This window comes from Geotrypetes seraphini, chromosome 10, assembly GCF_902459505.1.
Source record: "Geotrypetes seraphini chromosome 10, aGeoSer1.1, whole genome shotgun sequence".
In the NCBI taxonomy this organism is placed as follows: domain Eukaryota; kingdom Metazoa; phylum Chordata; class Amphibia; order Gymnophiona; family Dermophiidae; genus Geotrypetes; species Geotrypetes seraphini.
The window spans coordinates 37,917,450-37,938,324 of NC_047093.1; the positions used below are offsets into that span (position 1 = coordinate 37,917,450).

General features: G+C 42.9%; 1 protein-coding gene across 4 annotated transcripts in view; it reads right to left on the bottom strand.

Annotated features, from left to right (window-relative positions):
• The window catches only part of LOC117367771 (bMERB domain-containing protein 1-like), a 70,968-nt gene that overhangs the window by 20,890 nt on the left and 29,203 nt on the right, over window positions 1-20,875 (bottom strand). For all 4 annotated transcript variants that reach the window (XM_033960691.1, XM_033960693.1, XM_033960692.1 and 1 more), the window contains exon 2: window positions 14,470-14,590. In XM_033960691.1, coding sequence (XP_033816582.1) covers window positions 14,470-14,590 — 121 coding nt within the window. The remainder of the gene's footprint in view (window positions 1-14,469; window positions 14,591-20,875) is intronic.

Sequence of the window (20,875 nt, forward strand, 5' to 3'; positions counted from 1 at the left end):
TGAATATAAACCATCGGTTTATATGTGAGTTAATATTTTTCCCCTAAAAATGGGGGGGGGGGGGGGGGGGGGGAAATGTTATCCCGGTTTATATTCTGTTTGGTTTATATTTGATTATATACGGTAAATCTTATTCCCTATTTTTTGTTTCTAGTAAATGATTTGGAATTGCACAAAGCTGCCCTAAACTAGCTTCAAATGTTACATAGAAACATAGAAACACGATGGCAGATAAAGACCAATTGTTCATCCAGTCTGCCCATCCGAAGTAACCATTATCTCTTCCTCTCTCTAAGAGATCTCACATGCCTATCCCACGCCTTCTTGAATTCAGACACACTTCTGGGAGACTGTTCCATGCATCTACCACCCTTTCTGTAAAAAGGTATTTCCTTAGAATACTCCGGAGTCTATTACCTCTTAACTTCGTCCAATGCCCTCTCATTCCAGAGCTTCCTTTCAAATGAAAGAGACTCGACTCACGCGCATTTACGCCACGTAAACATATCTCCCCTCTCCCGCCTTTCCTCCAAAGTATACAGATTGAGATCTTTAAGTCTGTCCCCATACGCCTTATGATGAAGACCACATACCATTTTAGTAGCCTTCCTCTGGACCAACTCCATCCTTTGTATATCTTTTTGAAGGTGCGGCCTTCAGAATTGTACACAATATTCTAAATGAAGTCTCACCAGAGTCTAATACAGGGGCATTAATACCTCCTTTTACCAATGGCCATACCTCTTCCTATGCACCCTAGCATCCTTGTAGCTTTCGCCGTCACCTTTTCAACCTGTTTGGCCACCTAAAGATCATCACATACAATCATACCCAAGTCCCACTCTTCTGTCGTGCACATAAGTTCTTCACCCCTAAACTGCACTGTTCCTTTGGGTTTTTGCAGCCCATATGCACTTAGGAATCATTTAGTGAAGATTCTCTGAGTATAAGACAGTACTACACAAACATCTTGTTAAGGATCTTGAACTTGGCCTATCCCATCTCATTGGCTTTTCTCATATTACTGTAATTCCATGTTGTTCTACTCAGTTAAAGTTGCCCCTTCCTTGGTTATTTCCAACCAGAGATGTCCAGTTTGGGCTCAGGACCACCCATCCAGCAGCAACAGGCTGCCAGCAGTGATTCCTACATACTGCCTACGCCACTGTTCCCAACTGTAATACAACAGGTTTAAAGGTCTTTGTACTATAGGGTGTTAGAATCTGGGCTTTGCATGTTTTAATGCGGGACTTTCCTGCACACTAAGCTCAGATTTAATGTAGAAGAATTCAAGTCATTTTTTAATTATTTTTTTTTCGGGTTAACATAGAAACATAGAATCAGACGGCAGATAAGGGCCACGGCCCATCAAGTCTGCCCACCCCAAAGCCCTCCCTATCTTTCTCTGTGAAGAGATCCCATGTGACGATCCCATTTTGTCTTAAAATCAGGCACGCTGCTGGCCTCAATTACCTGTAGCGGAAGATTATTCCAGCGATCAACCACCCTTTCGGTGAAGAAGTATTTCCTGGTGTCACCATGTAGTTTCCCGTTCCTGATTTTCCACGGATGCCCTCTTGTTGCCATGCGGCCTTTGAAAAAGTAGATATCCTCTTCTACCTCAATATGGCCCGTGAGATATTTGAACACCTCGATCATGTGTCCCCTTTCTCTGCGTTCCTCAAGTGAGTACAGCTGCAATTTATTCAGCCATTCCTCATACGGGAAATCCTTGAGTCCCGAGACCATCCGGGTTGCCATTCGCTGGACCGACTCAAGTCTCAGCACATCTTTGCGGTAATGCGGCCTCCAGAATTGTACACAGTATTCCAGATGGGGTCTCACCATGGATCTATACAAAGGCATAATGACTTCGGGCTTACAGCTGACGAAACTCCTACGTATACAACCTATGATTTGTCTAGCCTTAGATGAAGCTTTCTCCACTTGCTTGGCAGTCTTTATGTCCTCACTGATGATCACCCCTAAGTCACGTTCTGCTACAGTCCTTGCTCTAACAGGCAAAATACCGCTAAACTCTTGTAACATGTTTTGTGGAAGCCTGTTTGTCACATAGTAAGCATGCGTTAAGGCTTAATGCTCCTTAGTAAAAGGGCCCCTCAGTTGATCATTTTTTATTAGTCTTGGTCCTGCCCTTTTTAAGCTGAAGCCTTATTATTTTTTATCTGTGTGTCTTACTTGCCTGTCTTTCTGACTACTGGAGAATGAAAACTTCATGGGGTACGACTGTCACGTATGTGTCTCTTGGTATAGTACTGTGTACATTTGGTATGGTTTATTTGAATGAATAATAGTAATGGCTCTTTAAAAAAAAAAAAAAGCCTATTGAAGAACTGTTCTATATATGTTCTGCTTCACGTGCTATGGAGAAAAGCCAAGTAATACCTCACAAAAATTAAACGTCTGCTATTATCAACCATTTTAGAAGCTCATGCATCACTTAATCAGCACCATAGATGTTGACATTTAAAGCTCATTAGGGCCATAATAATATAAATGACAAACAAAGCATGCATATGCACGGTTCTAATGGGTTCTTTGTGTGCTGCGGCATTTCCATGTCTTTTGCTCCCTTTAGAGCATGTGTTGCTAAGCATCCATTCTACTGCTCTGAAGTGCCTACTGTCATCACAGCGCTGACTCATCCTTTATCCCCATTTTGCTGACTCATATCTGCATGGAACTCTAGAGTGACTGTCTCCTTGAATTAAATGAAGGCAAGAAAATATTAATTGAAAAGCAAAATTTGGGTTAGAGGAGAGATCTATCACTATCACAAACTAAGGGGGGGTGAAGGACTTTCTCAGTGGTAATAGAAGACAGGAGCATTGTGCCACCTGGACCCCCCAAAATATAGAAAACGAGAATGTATTCCACTGTGGTTTTAAATAATCCCTCTAAGAAGATTTGGTACTGGTCCAGTTGAGGTGTGCTTCATAAACCTTCTACACAGCTTTTTATTTCATTCATCTATACCATAGGTTCCCAACTTTTTATGAATCAGAGCCCACTTTTTCAGTGAATGACTTGATAGCTCCCTCTATATTGTACATACGATATATTGAAAAACAAGAACAAATTTTTTAAAATTATTTTATTAGAAGATAACAATATTGATTAAAAAATATATGTTATTAAGAAAATGAATATAATATTATTAGTGAGACAGCTGAGCTTGATGTGATGAAACTTCCATCCAGCGTCTGCTCCTTCTTCTCTCTCCACTTCCCTTCAGCGTCTGCTTCCCTCTTTCTCCCTCCTCACTTCCCTTCAGTGTCTGTTACCCTTCACCCTCTCCCTCCACTTCCCTTCAGCGCCACTCAACCTCTTCCCCTCATCTGGCCACCTTCCTCCATTCCCCTTACCTTTGTGGGCACTCTTCATAGTTTTCTCTTTCTGGTGTCCGGAAGTGGTGAATCCAATAGCCACTGATGGCGGCACTGTTGTCTTTGTTTTGATTCTTCAACTTTTGACGCTTCAACTTTTTGCCGGACGCAGCGACGTTCTCACCAAGTCCCGCGCGACTGCCCTAGAGCTTCTCCTCTGATGCACTTCCTGTTTCTGCCTGGAAAGCTTGCATCAGAGGAGAAGCTTTGGGGCAGTCGCGTGGGACTTGGTGAGAATGTGGCCGTGGCGGTAAAAAGTTGCAGCGTCAAAAGTTGAAGAATCAAAACAAAGATCACAGTGCTGCCATCAGTGGCCATTGGATCCACCAATTGCTCAAGGGGGTGGCAGATGGTCCTCAATGCCCCCTCAATATGACTTGGACACAAAATGCCCCCCTTAGATTTCTCAGCGGCCACCGGTGGGCAGTAGCGCCCCCGCTGGGAACCACTCCTATAAATGACTCCTAACTCTGAATGACATTTCGGGATCCTTTTACAAAGGCGTGCTAGGGCCTTAACGCGTGGAATAACACACGCTAAAATGCCGCATGCTCTAGTCGCTACCGTCTCCTTTTGAGCAGGCAGTAGATTTTTGGCTATAATCCGGTGCGTGCGGTAAAACCCGTAGCGCACCTTCGTAAAAGGTGCCCTTGGTAGGTGCTGTTTCCATAGGCGCCTACCAATTTAGGTGCTATTTATAGAATCAGGCCCACTACGCCTATGTTTAGTGCACTGTAGCAGCTCCCCCCTCCCCCCCATTTATATTTATTGCAATGTATCATATACAAAGAAAGTAGTTCTCATCACAGGGAACCGGGAAAATTCTGTTCCATTTCAAACATATATTCAAGCAAACAGGACAATTATATATCCAATATTTAGACTCTACTTAATTAAGACCTAATTACCACTCGCACCAATTTCCTCATCCAACAAAAATGTATCAATTGAGGTGGAACACAGAACACATATCTTTTTGCTTCAAAGTTAATTAATAAACACCGACATGGAAACTGGAGAAAAAAAAATAAGCTCTAATTAGTGTTAACGCTAGATTTATATTCAAGAAACTGTTTCCTATCTCTATCTCTATCTATCTATCTCTCTCTTTTTCTTTTTCTCCCTCTTTCTTTCCCTCTCTCTTATTTCACTCTCCCTGCTTTTCTGCCTTTCATATATCTTCTATTAGCAGTTACACATACCCTAGATTCTTTTTATTAATCTGGTTGTATGTAAATGATTGTAGATATGGACTTTTTCTACACCATTGTGTCTTATTCAGATTTTGTGTGTTTGAACTGCCTTCTGTAAATTTCTTATAATATTCAATAAAAACTAATGAACTAAAAAAAAAAAAAGAAACTGTTTCCTCAGTTGCCCTGGAGACATCTGGGAAGATAAGGAGATTGTGACCACAATTTTTTTTTCTTTTTTCTTAGCAAAATAAAGCTTCAATATTCTTATTTTCTCCTGTTCAGAATTAAAAAAGAGAGGGGCTCTAGTATCTATAATATCTTGTAACTTTTAAAGAAATTCTGCTAATTTACAGAGTCCAATTCCTCGGTCTTCTGATTCTGATATCTCTGATAATGCGCATAAAAAATTAGAAAAGGGATGGTAAAGAACATAAGAACATAAGAAGTTGCCACCACTGGGTCAGACCACTGGTCCATCGCGCCCAGCGGTCCGCTCCCGCGGCGGCCTGTCAGGTCCATGACCTGTAATGTGGTTCCTGCCTCTGTATCACTCCACGGCGTGACCTCACCTTGAGTACTGCATTCAGTTCTGGTCGCCTGATCTCAAAAAAAGATATAGCGGAACTAGAAAAGGTTCAAAGAAGAGTGAACAAGATGATAATTTATTTATTTTTCTATACTTTTCTCCCAGGGAAGATCAGAATGGTTTACATGAATTTATTCAAGTACTCAAGCATTTTTCCCTGTCTGTTCTGGCAGGCTCACAATCTATCTAATGCACCTGGGACAATGGGGAGGGGGGGGGGTGGATTAAGTGACTTTCCCAGGGTCACAAGGAGCAGTGTGGGTTTGAACCCACAACCTCAGGGTGCTGAGGCTGTAGCTTTAACCACTGCGCCACACTCTCCGTTTAAAGGGGACAGAACTCCTCTCGTGTGAGGAAAGACTAAAGAGGTTAGGGCTCTTCAGCTTAGAAAAGAGATGTAATGGAAAACTGCTTGATTTTTTTTACAACTACAACAATCATTTGGCATTCTGAGGTCTCAACAATATAGGTGGTTGCAGTTGAAGCAGGCCATTCGGAGTGGGTTCCCTGAATGGAAAAATTTTAAAAATTATTACAGCTTGCAGATCCTTTGCTACCAGACAGATTTAGTAGGACATCAGGCTGCCCAGTGGTATAAATTAATTTCTAAATTTTTGAATAAAAAGCCAAAAAATAGTCTTAGAGACATTTGGAGCATCGAGATAAAACAGTATATTTCTGTATCTTGTTGGCCACAAATTTGGTCTTGGAGGTTGAAGTGAACAAGGTCAGCATCTATGAGACAAACTTGGTTATTTTTATTGCATAGGATTTTTTGGACCCCCCCAATTCGTGTACAAAAGTTAGATAATTCCAGGTGTAATAGATGTCAAATAGAAGGAATTGCAAGGAGATATTGAGAAGTTGATTGAAGTGATCTGGAAGTTGTATATGGAATTAACAATCTGTCAATGAATGCAAGTGAGTTCATGGCTTTTACCTTGAAGGTGAGGAAGAGCATTTTGAAGATAATGATATAGGGACTTTGGATCATCTGTTATATTATTGTCCTTTGATACTTAATTTCTGGAAATCAATTTGGAGACAAATGAATCTTATTCTTGATTCAGCAATTCCCCTAACATATGAAGCCATAATCTGTGGTACGCTTTTACATGTCAAGCCTTCTTTGGATAAATATAAAAGTCAACTTTTTATGATAATGACGGAAATAGTTATCCAATTGATTACACATAATTGGAAGAGGTATGACAGAGTAAATTACACGTTTTGGTGGACAAATGTTGTACCACGTATAAATATGAAAAAATTAATGCAGAGTGTTTGGGGTTTAGCGGTACATTTAATAGAGTATGGAGTCCATTGACTATATTTGTAACATTATAATAATTGTAATGTATTTATTTATTTTATTTATATATTTTTTGAGGTTGGTAGATTCCTTACACATCCAGGGAAGGGAGGGAAAGATATTTTATTTATTAAAATACTTAATTATAATATTATAATTATATAATTTGTCTTATTGTAGTAATTTGGTAAGGGGGGTGAAAATGATTGTTCTAAGTATAAATTGTATGTTTAATAATGCTTTTTATGAAATATTTATGTTCAGATAATTGTATTGCATTGTCAAAGTTTAAAAATCAATAAATATTTATAAATAAAAAAAAAGAAATGGCTGAGGGGAAATATGATCAACGTTTACAAAATCCTGAGTGATGTAGAATGGGTACAAGTGGATCAATTTTTTACTCCTTCAAAAATTAGACTAGGGAGTACTCAATAAAGTTACAGGAAGAAATATTTTTTCACTCAGAGAATAGTTAAGGTCTGGAATGCATTGCTAGAGGATGTAGTAAGAGTGGTTAATGTGGCTGGTTTTAAAAAGGTTTGGACAAAAGTTCCTGGAGAAAAAATCCATAGTCTGCTAATGAGACAGATATTGGGGGGAGGAAGGAGGGAGCTACTACTTGCTCTGGATTGCTTGCATGGAATGCTGCTACTATTTGGGATTTTGCCAGATACTTGTGACCTGGATTGGCCACCATGAAGAGCGGATACTGGGACTAGATGGACCATTGGTCTGACCCAGTAAGGCTATTCTTATGTTCATATAGAATTAGTACTCTATAACCCTTGTTCTAGCTTTCTGTAAGTTAAGGTGATAGTGTTAAGAGGATCGTATTGGGCTAATCCAGCTCACCCACGGATGCCCCCACCCACTTCACCACTGCAAATGGGAGGAAATGGGTAGGATAAATTTTTGAGCTCTAACCTTCGAATTCTATAAAGGTCACCCAGATCTGAGCAGAGATCTCAGATCTGCATGACAACTAGTTAACGAGCTGTTGACAATAAATGGTTCATAGACAACGGCGTGAAAGACAAAGGCGCGCCCGGACAATTGAGCGCAGCGCGGAGGCGTGCGCCGCTCTAAATGACTGTTTTTAGGGCTCCGACATATACCTTATTTCCCCGAAAATAAGCCCTATCCTGAAAATAAGCCCTAGCACTGAAAACAGGCTCCAGGTCTAAACCTCATACGCGTCTTTGAAAAGAAAAGTTTTCAGGTTAGATTTTAATTTTGCTGAGTCAGTTTCTTGCCTTGGGTTACATGGGAGTGAGTTCCACAATGTGGGAGCTACCATTGAGAAAACTATTTTACGGGTCGTATCGTACAGTAACTGTCAAATAGAAGGAATTGCAAGGAGATATTGAGAAGTTGATTGAAGTGATCTGGAAGTTGTATATGGAATTAACAATCTGTCAATGAATGCGGGTGAGTTCATGGCTTTTACCTTGAAGGTGAGGAAGAGCATTTTGAAGGTAATCCGGTGGGATATAGGCTACCAGTGTGCTTTTTCAGAAGGGGGGAGGTCATATGATCTTATTTGCAGGATGTCCAGGGTGGTACTTGGAGAGACCTCCCAGGAAAGAGACTTGGGAGTTCTGATCGACAAGTTGATGAAGCCATCTGCACAATGCATGGCGGCAGCAAAAAGGGAGAACATAATGCTAGGAATGATTAAGAAGGGGATCACGAACAGATCGGAGAGGGTTATCATGCCGCTGTACCGGTCCATGGTGCACCCTCACTCGGAGTACTGCGTCCAGCAATGGTCGCCGTACATGAAGGACACAGTACAACTCGAAAGGGTCCAGAGAAGAGCAGCTAAAATGATTAAGGGGCTGGAGGAGTTGCCGTACAGTGAGAGATTGGAGAAACTTGGCCTCTTCTCCTTTGAAAAGAGGAGACTGAGAGGGGACTTAATCGAAACGTTCAAAACACTGAAGGGAATAGACTTAGTAGATAAAGACAGACTGTTCACCCTCTCCAAGGAAGGGAGAATGAGAGGGCACTCTCTAAAGTTGAAAGGGGATATATTCCGTACAAACATAAGGAAGTTCTTCTTCATTCAGAGAGTGGTAAAAAACTGGAACGCTCTTCCGGAGTCTGTTATAAAGGAAAACACCCTCCAGGGATTCAAGACAAAGTTGGACAAGTTCCTGCTAAACTGGAACGTACGCAGGTGAAGCTGGACTCATTTAGAGCACTGGTCTTTGACCTGGCGGCCGCTGCCTGAGCCACTGGTCTGACCCAACAGAGGCAATTCTTATGTTCTTATAGCTGCCTAAATCCTTTAGAGGATCATGCTTAGCGGCACCCAAGTACTTCTCCGCCCCTAAACATGCCTACTTTGGTATTAAACACTGCTAGGCACCAGATATAAAAAGGATGAAGTCGGTCCAGAGGAAGGCTACGATACTATATTTTGTAGAATCTCGCATAAGAAGACAGGTGCCTATCACCCAATTAATTTTTTATTTTATTCAATTATGAGCTTGTTAAAGTTCATAATTTGAAGCCAATTTACTAATTAAACTCTTCACCCTCCCCCCACCCCCACCCCCCACTTTTATGAAGCTGTGTTAGGGTATTTTTTATCACTGGCCGTGGTAGGAAAAGCTCTGATGCTCATAGGAATTCTATGAGTGTCGGAGCTTTTAACAAAGTGGCTGGCAATATAAAACCCCTAACATGGCTTCATAAAAGAGGGGGTAAGTTAGATAACTAACTTTAGGTGCCAATCTTTAAGCGTCCCTTATAGAATTTCCCCCTCATCATGCATTGTTTCTGGTGCCTAATATTGGGCCTCATTACTGAATTTGGCCCTATATGACCACACTATTTGCAAAGTCCTTCGTATGACATTGAAAGGCACCCACAGAAAATCTGTAGAGACTAAACTGACAGAGTGAATACAGAGTTTGCGGAAATGAGCATGTGTTGTGTATCTGGTAGCCAGGGCTGGCTCAACCATTGGCCCAGGTGATACAGGGTGTCAAAATTAGGGTTACTAAATTTTACTATTGTAAAATCCATTCCCTCAACCTGTTCTCATGGTAGGAGGGCTTCTGCACCTGTGCAGGTATGACGGAATGACATCACATGCACACGAGCATGCGCATGACATCACTGCATTGCATCGGTGCATGCGCAGATGCCCTCCCGACACGGTCCCGAGCCGGAAGCTTTTCAAAACCTGGACAAAGGGCCGGGGTTTGAAAAGCCATCCGAACATGTCCTCTAAACAAAGGACATCTCCGGGTAAATCCAGATTAGAGAATGACATGGTGACAAAATTCATCACCGTTCCCGTCCCCGCGGATAACCGTGGGAAACAATCCTGTATCATTCTTACGTGTTTGTCTCAACCTCAGTCCTTCTATACCAACATTCTTCAATGCAAGGCTTAAGGGTCTGTGATTGGGCCCATTCATACTCTTGATTCTTCCCTCTCTCCTTGAATAATGACATTGAGATGGTTTCCCGCGGTTATCCACGGGGACGGGAACGGTGATGAATTTTGTCACCGTGCCATTCTCTAATCCAGATGGCTGGTAACCCTAGTCAAAATCCTTGGCTCCTGAGCTCACTGCCAGTGCTTCACCTAGTCCAAAGCTTTCTCCCCCTTCTCTCTCAGCCCAACATTTCTCCCCTTCCCTCTCCAGCCCCTAGTCCGCATTGCTGTCTGTTATGCCTCCCTCCTTCCTCCTTTCCTCATGGCCCTCTAAACATTACCTTGCTTGCCAGTAGTAACGGCATGCATAGCAGGCTGCTTTCAGCCAGCCCTGGGTCTTCTCTGTGCTGCATCCCTCTCTATCCCGATGGGCTCACAATCTAGCTAATGTACCTGGGGCAGTGGAGGATTAAGTGACTTGCCCAGAGTCACAGGGAGCAGCACAGGATTTGAACCCACGATATCAGGGTGCTGAGGCTGTAGCTCTAATCACCGCGCCACAAAAGAACTCGCTGGGACGGAATGGGAAAATGAGTTCCTGCCGGGATGGGGAAAAATTTGCTCCCGTGTCATTCTCTACCCCCACAGCACAACAGGAGGGGACCAACTGGCCACACAGTGCCACGAGCTACCTCAAGAGGTGCAAAGCACTATACCAGCTGTGACACAAGCTCTGCAGTGGCATGAAACCCAAATATTAAGAGTCAAAAATAGGAAGACTCGCTTCACCCAGAGACTTTTCAAAGAAAATGAAAAAAACAAAGAAGAAAATAAAATAACTTGGAAAATGGAGCAAATTAAACATCATCTTTTTTTTTTTCCCCCCCCGTCTCCATTCCCATTTATTTGCCCTTTTAAGATAAGGCTACCCAGAGGTTTGCATGCAGCTACAGCAGCAGCAACAACAACAACAAAAAAATGTTTAATGAAGTGCAAGTTCCTTTTGTGAAGTTCCCAGGCTCTGCTTCCTTCCAGGGGATCTATCCACTTATTGTCAGTGTGAATGATGAAGAACAGTTAGTGTTACAATGCAACAAACTGATCTGCTAAATACAAAAAAAAATACTGAAAATGTGTTCCTTTTCCCAATGGCATAAATTCCATCCAAGCGCAGTCCTTACAGCGCAGAGAGAGGCCCATGGGAGAAGGGAGCACAATTTTAGCCACTCCCAGATTTTCAGTGTTCTGGAGGCGCTTTGCAAGATCATGTTGCTTGGGGGATTCATCAAATGCCATTGCCCTTAATGAAATCTCAGTGTAGCTTTGTTGCTGGAAGATAATCAAGCCGTCACACTAAAGAAATAAGTTCTGCGAAAGGTTTCAACTCGGCACTAGATTTTGTCCTGCAGCGCAACAGATGACATGTACAAATGTTGACTTCCCCCGACAAGCTAAATGGCAGTGAAATCCCAGGAGCTACAGTGCAAACAAGTCTCACACGGTGCATTTCTCGCCTGCTTGGGTACTGATCAAAGCGCAGTTGTGCATGCATGAACACCCAGCCTGAAGTATCGGAGTGAGCTGCCAGCTTGATCTATATTCAACAATATCTGGACTGGGAAACAACAGGAAGAATTCCAGTGCAACATTTACGTACTAATAGAACAACTACAGTGTAACTGTGCTGCAGATAAGATACAGTGCAACTGTAAGCCAATTACAGTACAACGTAACTGCTCTATGATTGTGCACCTGCAGATTGTATGCAGCCAAAGCAGCCTTTTGTTCAGTACAGAGCTTTTGTTTCCACTATGATCTTATATACTACTACTACTGCTATTTATCATTTCTATAGCGCTGAAAGGTGTACGCAGTGCTGTACATTTAACATATAATAGACAGTCCCTGCTCAGAAGAGCTAACAATATAATTTGACAGACAGGACATCTCAGGGTTGGGGAGATTATGGTAGAGGAAATGACACAGTGGGTCTAGGTATGCGACAGCGGTGAGTGGGAGTTAAGAGTTTAAAGCAGTTTCAAAGACGAGGGTTTTTAGCTTGGATTTGAATGCTGCTAGGGATGGAGCATGGCGAATGGATTCAGGCACTTTGTCCGGATGCCTTCCTGCCTGATGAACAGATAGCAGGGCAGGGCTGGCGCCAGAGCTAAGGGTGGAGTTGGGGCATAACGGGGCGGTGATGGGTGGAACTTGGCGGGCCTGGGGCGGGTCTAGGGGGGGGGTCTGAATTTTACTGATGTAAAATCTGGTAACCCTAGGTCTACCCCCAAGTGCAGGCAGTGGGGGGAGAGGTGTGGGTGTGGAGCAGTCACAGGGCCACGATCCAGATGTGCACTGCTGCTGGCTCCTCTAGCCCCGTTCTCCCTGTTCCGGTGCAAGGACCAGTGGATTAGAGAATGACAGGGGGGGAAAAATTTGTCCCCTTCCTTGTTCCTGCAAGCTCAGTCCCTGTCCCCGCCTCATCCCCACAAGCTCGGTCCCCATCCCCACCCCCATGAGCTGGAAGCTCAAAGCAGCAGAAAGAAACAGTTAGGCAACCCTCCCTCCACCCCCCCCCCCCCAAATGCCAGTCAGGGTACTGTTTTCACAAACAGAGTAGCTGGTACCACATCAGTGTTCAGGAAGGTACCGCAATTACAACAGCCAGTGAGCATTTCAGTTCCATTCATTTTTTCATTGGGTCAAGGTGTTCCTTGATAGATAATAAATGGCTACTTTATCCTGTGCTGCTGGCAAATGGAGAGGAAGTAGATGACCCAGGAAAATTCTGGTCAGTTCTATTTTCTTAACAATCATTTCTGAAAACACTAGGAAACTTGAAATCTTGCATCCCCTGCTGCGATCAGCTGATGGCAAGCCTGTGGACTATTTAGATTTTTAATTTTGATATTTGGGGAGGCTGTCTTTGGAGGGGGCTGGGGGAATCAGTGGATGGAAGGGAAAGAGGAACTGGGAATCTCCCTGCTGGTTTAGCTGATTGCGGCAGGGGAATCCCTAATCAGCTGAACCAGTAGAACCAGTGGCGTAGCGAGGGTGACCAGCACCCGGTGCAGTGGCACCCCTCTGCTGCCCCCATCCCTGCCCCCCTGCCAAATACATGTGCGCTCCTTCCCCATACTTTTTTCACTTCAGTGTGAACAGCGATAAACTTTCTGCCTGCATCGGCTTCGGCACTTTCTCCGATGTCACTTCCTCCTGGAAGGTATGGTGGTGGGGGGGGGGGTGTCACTTGGCAGCTGGCGAGAATGGGCATCTCTCCTGGTGCAGGGGGTGCACATGGCCAGGCAGTGACAGGCGTTTCATGGCAGCGTGAGAAAGTGGGCATCTCTCTTACTGTGGTGGTGATGTGTGTGTGTGTGTGGGGGGGGGGGGGTTGTTGGTTGGCAGCGGGAGAGGTTGAATATCTCTCCTGCTGTTGTTGTGTTGTTGATTTTTTTTTGGGGGGGGGTTAAATGCATTTTTTCCTGTGCATGTGCCCATCGCTATCACCAGCGATGGCCAGAAGCAAATTTAGCGAATCTTCAATGCTGTCCAACGAGCTCATTTGTATGCGTGATTTCTTGAGAATGTCTTGCTTTTTTCGATTCGCTATCAAAATTGCTGTGCTAGCAGACCGTCACTTTTTAATGTGTTTTTTTGAGAGTTGTGGCCTGAGTTCTTTCAGTACCCTGGGATGGATGACATCCGGTCCAGATGATTTATCAACGTGTTGATTTGGCTTAGTACATCTTCCAGGTTCCAGGATTTTTTAGTTTCATCTTTCCTTATATTTTAAAAAATTTTCTTGTTCCCCCCCTCTTCCCCCCTGTTTTTCAGTTTTATTATAGATAGAAAACTCTAGGTGGCAACTATGCAGAATGAATGTTTGACAATCCTCATGTAAGTTTCAAGTTTATTTAAAAAATCTTATACCGCCCAATCAGTCTTCTAGGCGGTGTACAAATTTGTAAAAACAAAGGACAAACTTTAAATAAAATAAAAGTTTGACATGACACTACGTCACCAAACTCTGACTATAAAAACTATTAAAAACACAGACAAACAAGAACATAGGGTAAAAGGCAAGAACTACATGAGGCAAAGTAAAAGAGAACAATTAAGGAAAAAACAAGAGGGAGGGCTGCTGTAAGTTCAGTAGTATATTCACTCAAGTGCCCTTAAAAGGACAGTTAGACCTCAAAGGCATCACGGAAGAGAAATGTACGTTCTAAGACAGGAGTGTCCAACCTTTTGGCTTCCCTGGGCTGCATTGGCCGAAAAAAATTTTCTGGGGCCGTGTAAACGCTGCAGCAAGACACAGGAGGGAGCCGGCAAGACGGTAAACACCCGGAGGCAGCAGAGGAAAACACTGCGTCGCCCTCGACCGGGGCCGCCCAAAATACTTCAGGGGGGCCGCAGGTTGGACACCGCTGTTCTAAGACAATATGATACAGCAGGCAAGTAAGTAAAGGGATCACAGATGAGTGGAATAGAGGGGAGGGAAATATGGCAGTGTGTCCATAAAAATACCGATCAGGTCTGAATGATGCCCTCCAAAAGATACAGTTACTTACATGTATCTCAGTTCAGATTCCCTTCTTACCAGGGCATCTCTTATTCTTTCAATTTTGAAGAGTTCATCTTCAATATCGTCTACCGTTGTTGTAGAATCAGCCATTGAAACAATTTCATCATCTGCAAATTAAAGATTAAATAATTAAATCTTGGTATAGAAGGTGATAAGGCAAGATATGGTCATAGTCAGTGTGCAAACAAAATAGAAATCTATAGCTAATGGTATCTATAAGTCATTATCAGTGATGGAAGCTGAAGAAGGATTAGTAGACTCATATCACCTTCAAACGATCATGCACAATGTTCATAACCTTATTTCTCAACTCCTGGTCTACGTCAACCAGAAAACTGAAATCACTTCAACTGCTCCTCCTGTCTCCCAAAGAGGTTAAGTACAAACTCATATTCAACTCGCTCTTCCCTGAAATCTTCTTTTATGAAACAGTAGCAGTTAGTGAGAAAGAGTACGTCCTCTTTCTAGCTTCCATACAGATGACAATGCTGGGAGCAGAACAGAAAATGTTCTCTCACGGCCCTTTTTCTGTGCTCCCCCACTAACCTACTGCTATTACCCGTGTTTCCCCGAAAATGAGGCACTGCCTTATATTAATTTTGGGCCCAAAAAAGGCACTAGGTCTTATTTTCGGGGTAGGTCCTATTTTTTTTCCATGTTCAACGATCATCTCTCCCTTCCTCTCATCCACCCCAATTCTTCCTATTTCCTTTCTCTCCCCCATATGTACAGCATCTTTCCTCCCCTCTTACCCATCTCCTTGTGCAGTATCTTTCTATCCCTCCCTCCCATCCCTTTTTCAGCAGAACCCTTGCAGCTTCTAATCCCTCCCTCCCATCCCTCCTCCGCTGCATATCCCCCTCTCCCCCCCCCCCACTGACCCTTCCGTCTCTCTCCGCCAACCGTGACACCGAAATACCTTGTAACAAACGGCAATGTCGATAGCAATCTAGACAAGCTGCTTCTTCTGCCCGGGCGTCCTCTGCCGCATCACTGATGATGTCATCAGCAATGTGGCACACGGAACCCCCGGCAAGAGAAGACCCTGAAGCAGCCTGTCTAGATTTCTGCTGACATTGCCATTTGTTACAAGGTATTTTGGTATTGTGGTTGGTGGGGGAGAGATGGAAGGGTCAGTGAGTACGCGAGGCAGGGGAGGGGGGGAGGGGAAAGTGCTGCTGCCAGAAACTACGGCTTATTTTCGGTGGTAGGGCTTATATTAAGACCTACCCTGAAAATCATGCTAGGGCTTATTTTTGAGGTAGGTCTTATTTTCAGGGAAACATGGTACTATAGCATCACAGTCAGGCTGGGCTTGGTCCCTTTTTCATGAGAGAAGGTCTTTGAAAGTGGGGGAGTGAGGAGTGGCAGTAGTAGCAACAGGTTTGCTCTGCAGGGGTGGGGCGTGGTCCACAGAGGGTGGAGGTGGAGGTATGAAGAGGAAGTAGGACTTCTGCTTGGAAGGCCTATTAATTTACTTGTTTAAAAACAGCCATAGGTGAAGTTCGGACTGCAGGCATTATTTGAGAATCATTCTAACACGAGATCCGCCAGCTGGAATTCTGGCATTCATCTTGTTTGAACAGATACGGTTGAAATCTCAGCAATGAACAGAGGGGAAATACATGAATATCTCTGAGCAGCAGAGGCACACAAGGCTCACGTGGTTTCTAGCAATGAAATGTGGCCTTCTGCACACAAATAGCATGATTAACCATTGACATGCTGTACTCCATTTAGAGAAAGGAGAAAGCTCGACTCGGAGCTTTTAGCTGCAGCCAGTATGCAAGCAGAGAGGCTCCACCACTCTGTTTAGATGACTTGTCAACATCCTAATTTTATAGTCATCTGTATGAATAATTAGATGCTTTTTGGTCTTAGTTTGGATTTCCTTTTTCTATAATTTTATTTATTTGGTTTTTTTTTTTAGTTCAATCATTTTTAAAATTAATTTAATAAAGAAATCCATACATATAAGAGCAATGATTTCATATGCACAGAAATGAAACAAAACCAACAAAATGACAATATTATTATTAATAAAAGTAGCATCATGAAAGTGCAAATGAGATTACAATATGGACGTATACTAGAGCTGAGTGAATAAAATTGTGCACATTGGCAACGCCTAATACTTAGCCAGGCATATAACTATAACGAGCAAGTGGTTCCCATGTTTTAGTGAAAGAATATATAGTATTATTTCTTTCAGCAGCGAAACACTCGTATTTGGCAGTTATGCAGACCAAATTCGCATCACGGCAACGAGTTTGAAAGTGTCATCGTTGACCTTTGCGGAATGATCTGTAACTCGTAAAACTATGGGCTCCTTTTACTAAGGTGCGCTAGCATTTTTAGTGCACGCAGGAAATTACCACGCACTGCACCACCTGCTACGCTTCTAGAACTAACGCCAGCTCAATGCTGGTGTTAAGGTCCAGCGCACGGGCCAATGTAAAGCGCGCTATTCCGCGCGTTAAAGCCCTAGTGCACCTTAGTAAAAGGAGCCCTATGTTTTCCACACAGGGTCCGGTTTTCTGGAATGCTCTTTCTTTGGAGTTACAGCAGGCTCCTACTTCGGTTCAGTTCAGGAAAGGTGTGAAAACAGTCCTAATTTGCATGTCGATTTATGACGTTATAAATTTGCTTAAGGTGGCTTTTTATTGAATACCTTTTTTAGTTGTATGAACTGCTTTTTTTTTTTTTTTTTCCCTCTCGTCTTTTTATCCAGTTTTTATGATGTTTTAAATTTGTTGTTTTTGTGTGTGGTTTTTCTAGATCTTGTTAGGCATCCATTCAGTACAGCAGGGGGCGCTACCCTCCGCCAGTCTGCCAGCAGCAGTTTGTAGTTCCTTGTGGCAGTTAGTCTTGTTCTGCAACTATCTTCTGTGCATTATGACTGTGGCACTGAATCGATTACGAAAGAACCACAAGCTGCAATTCCTAACTGCCCACCAATCATAGCCAGCCATGTGCCATCAATGTATCAAGGGATTCTCCCTAGCTCAGTTGCAATTGTTGAGCTGTTCTTTGTTATCACCAAATAATTTAATCAGGGTCTTCCTGAAACCCCTTCCAATATATTTCTGTTCATCACCCACCAAGAATGGATTTCTGAATGGCATTGCATTGAGTACTCATTGCTAATGCAACTTGAACACATAAATATTATGGTTTATTGAGAATACGATGCATCGTCTTTCTTGGCTTGTATGTCAAAAGACAATGTTCACCTTAATAAATTTCAGGAAATCAATCACTGGACAGGAGCATATCCTAACACACTCAGACACAATTCAAGTACTAACTACCTCAACTAATAAGCTCTAAAGTAATCCCATACCCACAAAGGAGACACCAGAATGAACATTCAAATTTTTCCTGAACTTCTTATGCCTTATGCTGAGTCAGACAGCGTTTTCAAGCCTGTCTTGAATTTCCTATAGCAGGGTTCAGCTCACAAAGACAGGGCAGAGCATTCCAAATGCTGGGAGCGACATAAAAGAAGTGGCATAGCCACAGGTGGGCTCAAGCCCTCCCAACAGCAAAACATCTGGTTTATGGCTGGTGGGGATCCCCTAGCCCCGACACATGAATACTCCCAGCAATCTGTTGTCTCTTAACTTCCACCTACCCCCATACCTTTTAACCTTCTGTGCTAGGCTGACAGTGAGCAGTGATTCATATCACCTGCTTGCGCCAACCAGGAGCTTCCCCTCTGATGCAACTTCCTGTTCATGGGTCCAGGAAGTTGCATCAAAGGGAAAACTCGGTGCTGGTATGAGATGCCAGTATGAGTTGCTGCAGGGAGGAAGCAGAAATAAACCTAAAATCATTTCATAAAGTAAAACAGAGTTAAAACTAATGTAACTTAACAACCTTAACTATATATGGTAAGTATGCTTATGTTTATTAAAAAACTTTATATACCGTATAACAGCCTAAAAGGATCTAAATTGATACGGTGGTATTTCAAATTTGTAATAAACTTGAAAACTTGAAACTTAAGTATTAGCTGCACTGCTATTGCTATCTCACCATTCTAACAAGTAGTGATAAGTTTTGCTGCTAAGTTTGTAATTGCTTTGCCACATAATATATGACATATTTTTATATTACCAAGTATGGTATTCTTCTCTCATATTGCTAGCAAAACCTTCATGAGAACTTTTTCTTTGTGTTGGGACCACTTTAGGGCAAAAATCATACTCCAAACAGATCAGACAAGTCACAAAGTCTAACAGAGTAATTATTAACAAATCGCTTAATTGGCCCCATAGAGCACTGGCCCCAAAGGGAGGAGGTATGATAGTCCTTGCCAACGGTGACCACTAATGGCCAGATTTAGGGACTATGATGGCAGGATTCCAAGATGAAAATTGTCATGTCAGTGACTGGGTTATGAGATGCAATATGCAGTATGTGCTTGGTAGGTTTTTATTTAAGCAAAAAGAGAGCTTTGGATTGCTTAAAAAAATAAGGAAAAAAGAATTGTTCACCTAGTGAATTGTTCTTTTAACAAGGTGAGTTTTGTTTGTACTATAATTTTTGCTGCCTTCCAAACATGTCACTTTCAGAAGAATGTTATTATCAGTCTTCAAATGTTTTTTTGTGTGCAGTAATTAAGAAAAATCTGTGCTGTGTTCCTCTTGTGTGGGCTGCACAATCTTAACGTTGTCATACATAAAATCTGTGTCAGGCAACACAATTTGCTAAATTAATAACTCATATTTATTGCATTGAAGGAAAACGTCATCCACTCAGTGAGCAGCTAGCTCAGTAAATTAGCTTCGGAACAAGCACAATCACGCAGTGAAGCGCACAACCCAGAACGTCCAGCTCACACGAGCTGTCAAGACTGAAGGCTGCCTGCAGTTTATCCTGGGAGGAGTATATTGCTGGAAGCTAATTTTAAAGACCAGCAGTTGGAAATAAGGTTGGTTCATTTTCTAATTTTAAAGACAGGAAGTGGCAGGCTGGTCTCCAGCTTTGTCAATAAAAGTTAAGATTTTGTGCCCCGGCGTTTATTTTCTAAAGACTCCTTACCTCATTTTAGATGGTGGCAGGAGACCATTGTCCTGTCGCAACATGCCACCCCACCCCGTCTAACTCTCATGCAAAGCATTGCCCACACATTAGAAAATGCTTTTCTGTTGGGGTTTTCTGCCATACTGTTCACAAGGGTTCCTGCTATTACCATCTAGGCAGGGTGTTTTTGATCATTTTCTTCCTGGCGGAACCGTTAATCCGTGCTCTTCAATCTTTCCCTGAGTACAGGAAGAGTCCCGTTGGATTGGAAGACAGCTAACGTCATTCCACTCCACAAAAAAGGGTTGCAGGACGGAGGCTGCGAATTACAGACCGGTGAGTCTCACATCAATAGTGAGTAAACTCATGGAAACACTAATTAAGCATAAATTAGATACGATCTTGAACAAGGAGAATCTACGGGATCCCCATCAACATGGATTTACAAAGGGAAAAGTCCTGCCAATCCAATCTAATCAGCTTCTTTGACTGGGTAACAAGAAAGCTGGATATGGGGGAGTCCCTGGACGTCGTACTTGGACTTCAGTAAAGCTTTTGATAGGGTCCCACACCACAGGTTATTGAGCAAGATGAATTCGATGGGATTAGGAGAAACATTAACTGCATGGGTCAATGACTGGCTAAGCGGTAGACTTCAGAGGGTGGTGGTTAACGGTACCCCAAACAGACTCCCCTCAACGCAACTCACCCCTCCTCCCCCCTTCACCAGTTCCCTTCTCTTTAGCCTCAAGCAAGTCAACTGCTTCCCTAACGGTATATATACTGGATCTGCACTATTTCCTATTTGTACAGCATCTTGTAGCTCTTGAAATATACAGCTCCATTATTCTTGTAACTTCTCCTGGAAATGACCAGAATTCTCTCTGTAATTATCCTGGAAATGTCCAGTTGTTTCTTTTGTAATCCGTCCAGAACTGCAAGGTTGAGGCGGAATAGAAATCAGTAATGTAATGTAATGTACCCTCTCTGAAACGTTGAGGGTGACCAGTGGAGTGCCGCAGGGCTTTCTTGGGCCTCTTTAACATATTCATAGGAGACCTGACTCAGGGGCTTCAAGGTAAAATAACATTATTCACCGACGACGCCAAACTATGCAACATAGTAGGTAAAAGCATTTTTTCCGACAGTATGACGCGGGACCTACTCTTACTGGAACATTGGTCCTCGACTTGGCAGCTAAGCTTCAATGCTAAAAAATGTAAGGTCATGCACCTTGGCAGCAGAAATCCGTGCAGAACTTACACCCTAAATGGTGAGACCTTAGCTAGGACTACAGCAGAACGAGATTTAGGAGTGATCATTAGTGAAGATATGAAAACTGCCAATCAAGTGGAGAAGGCTTC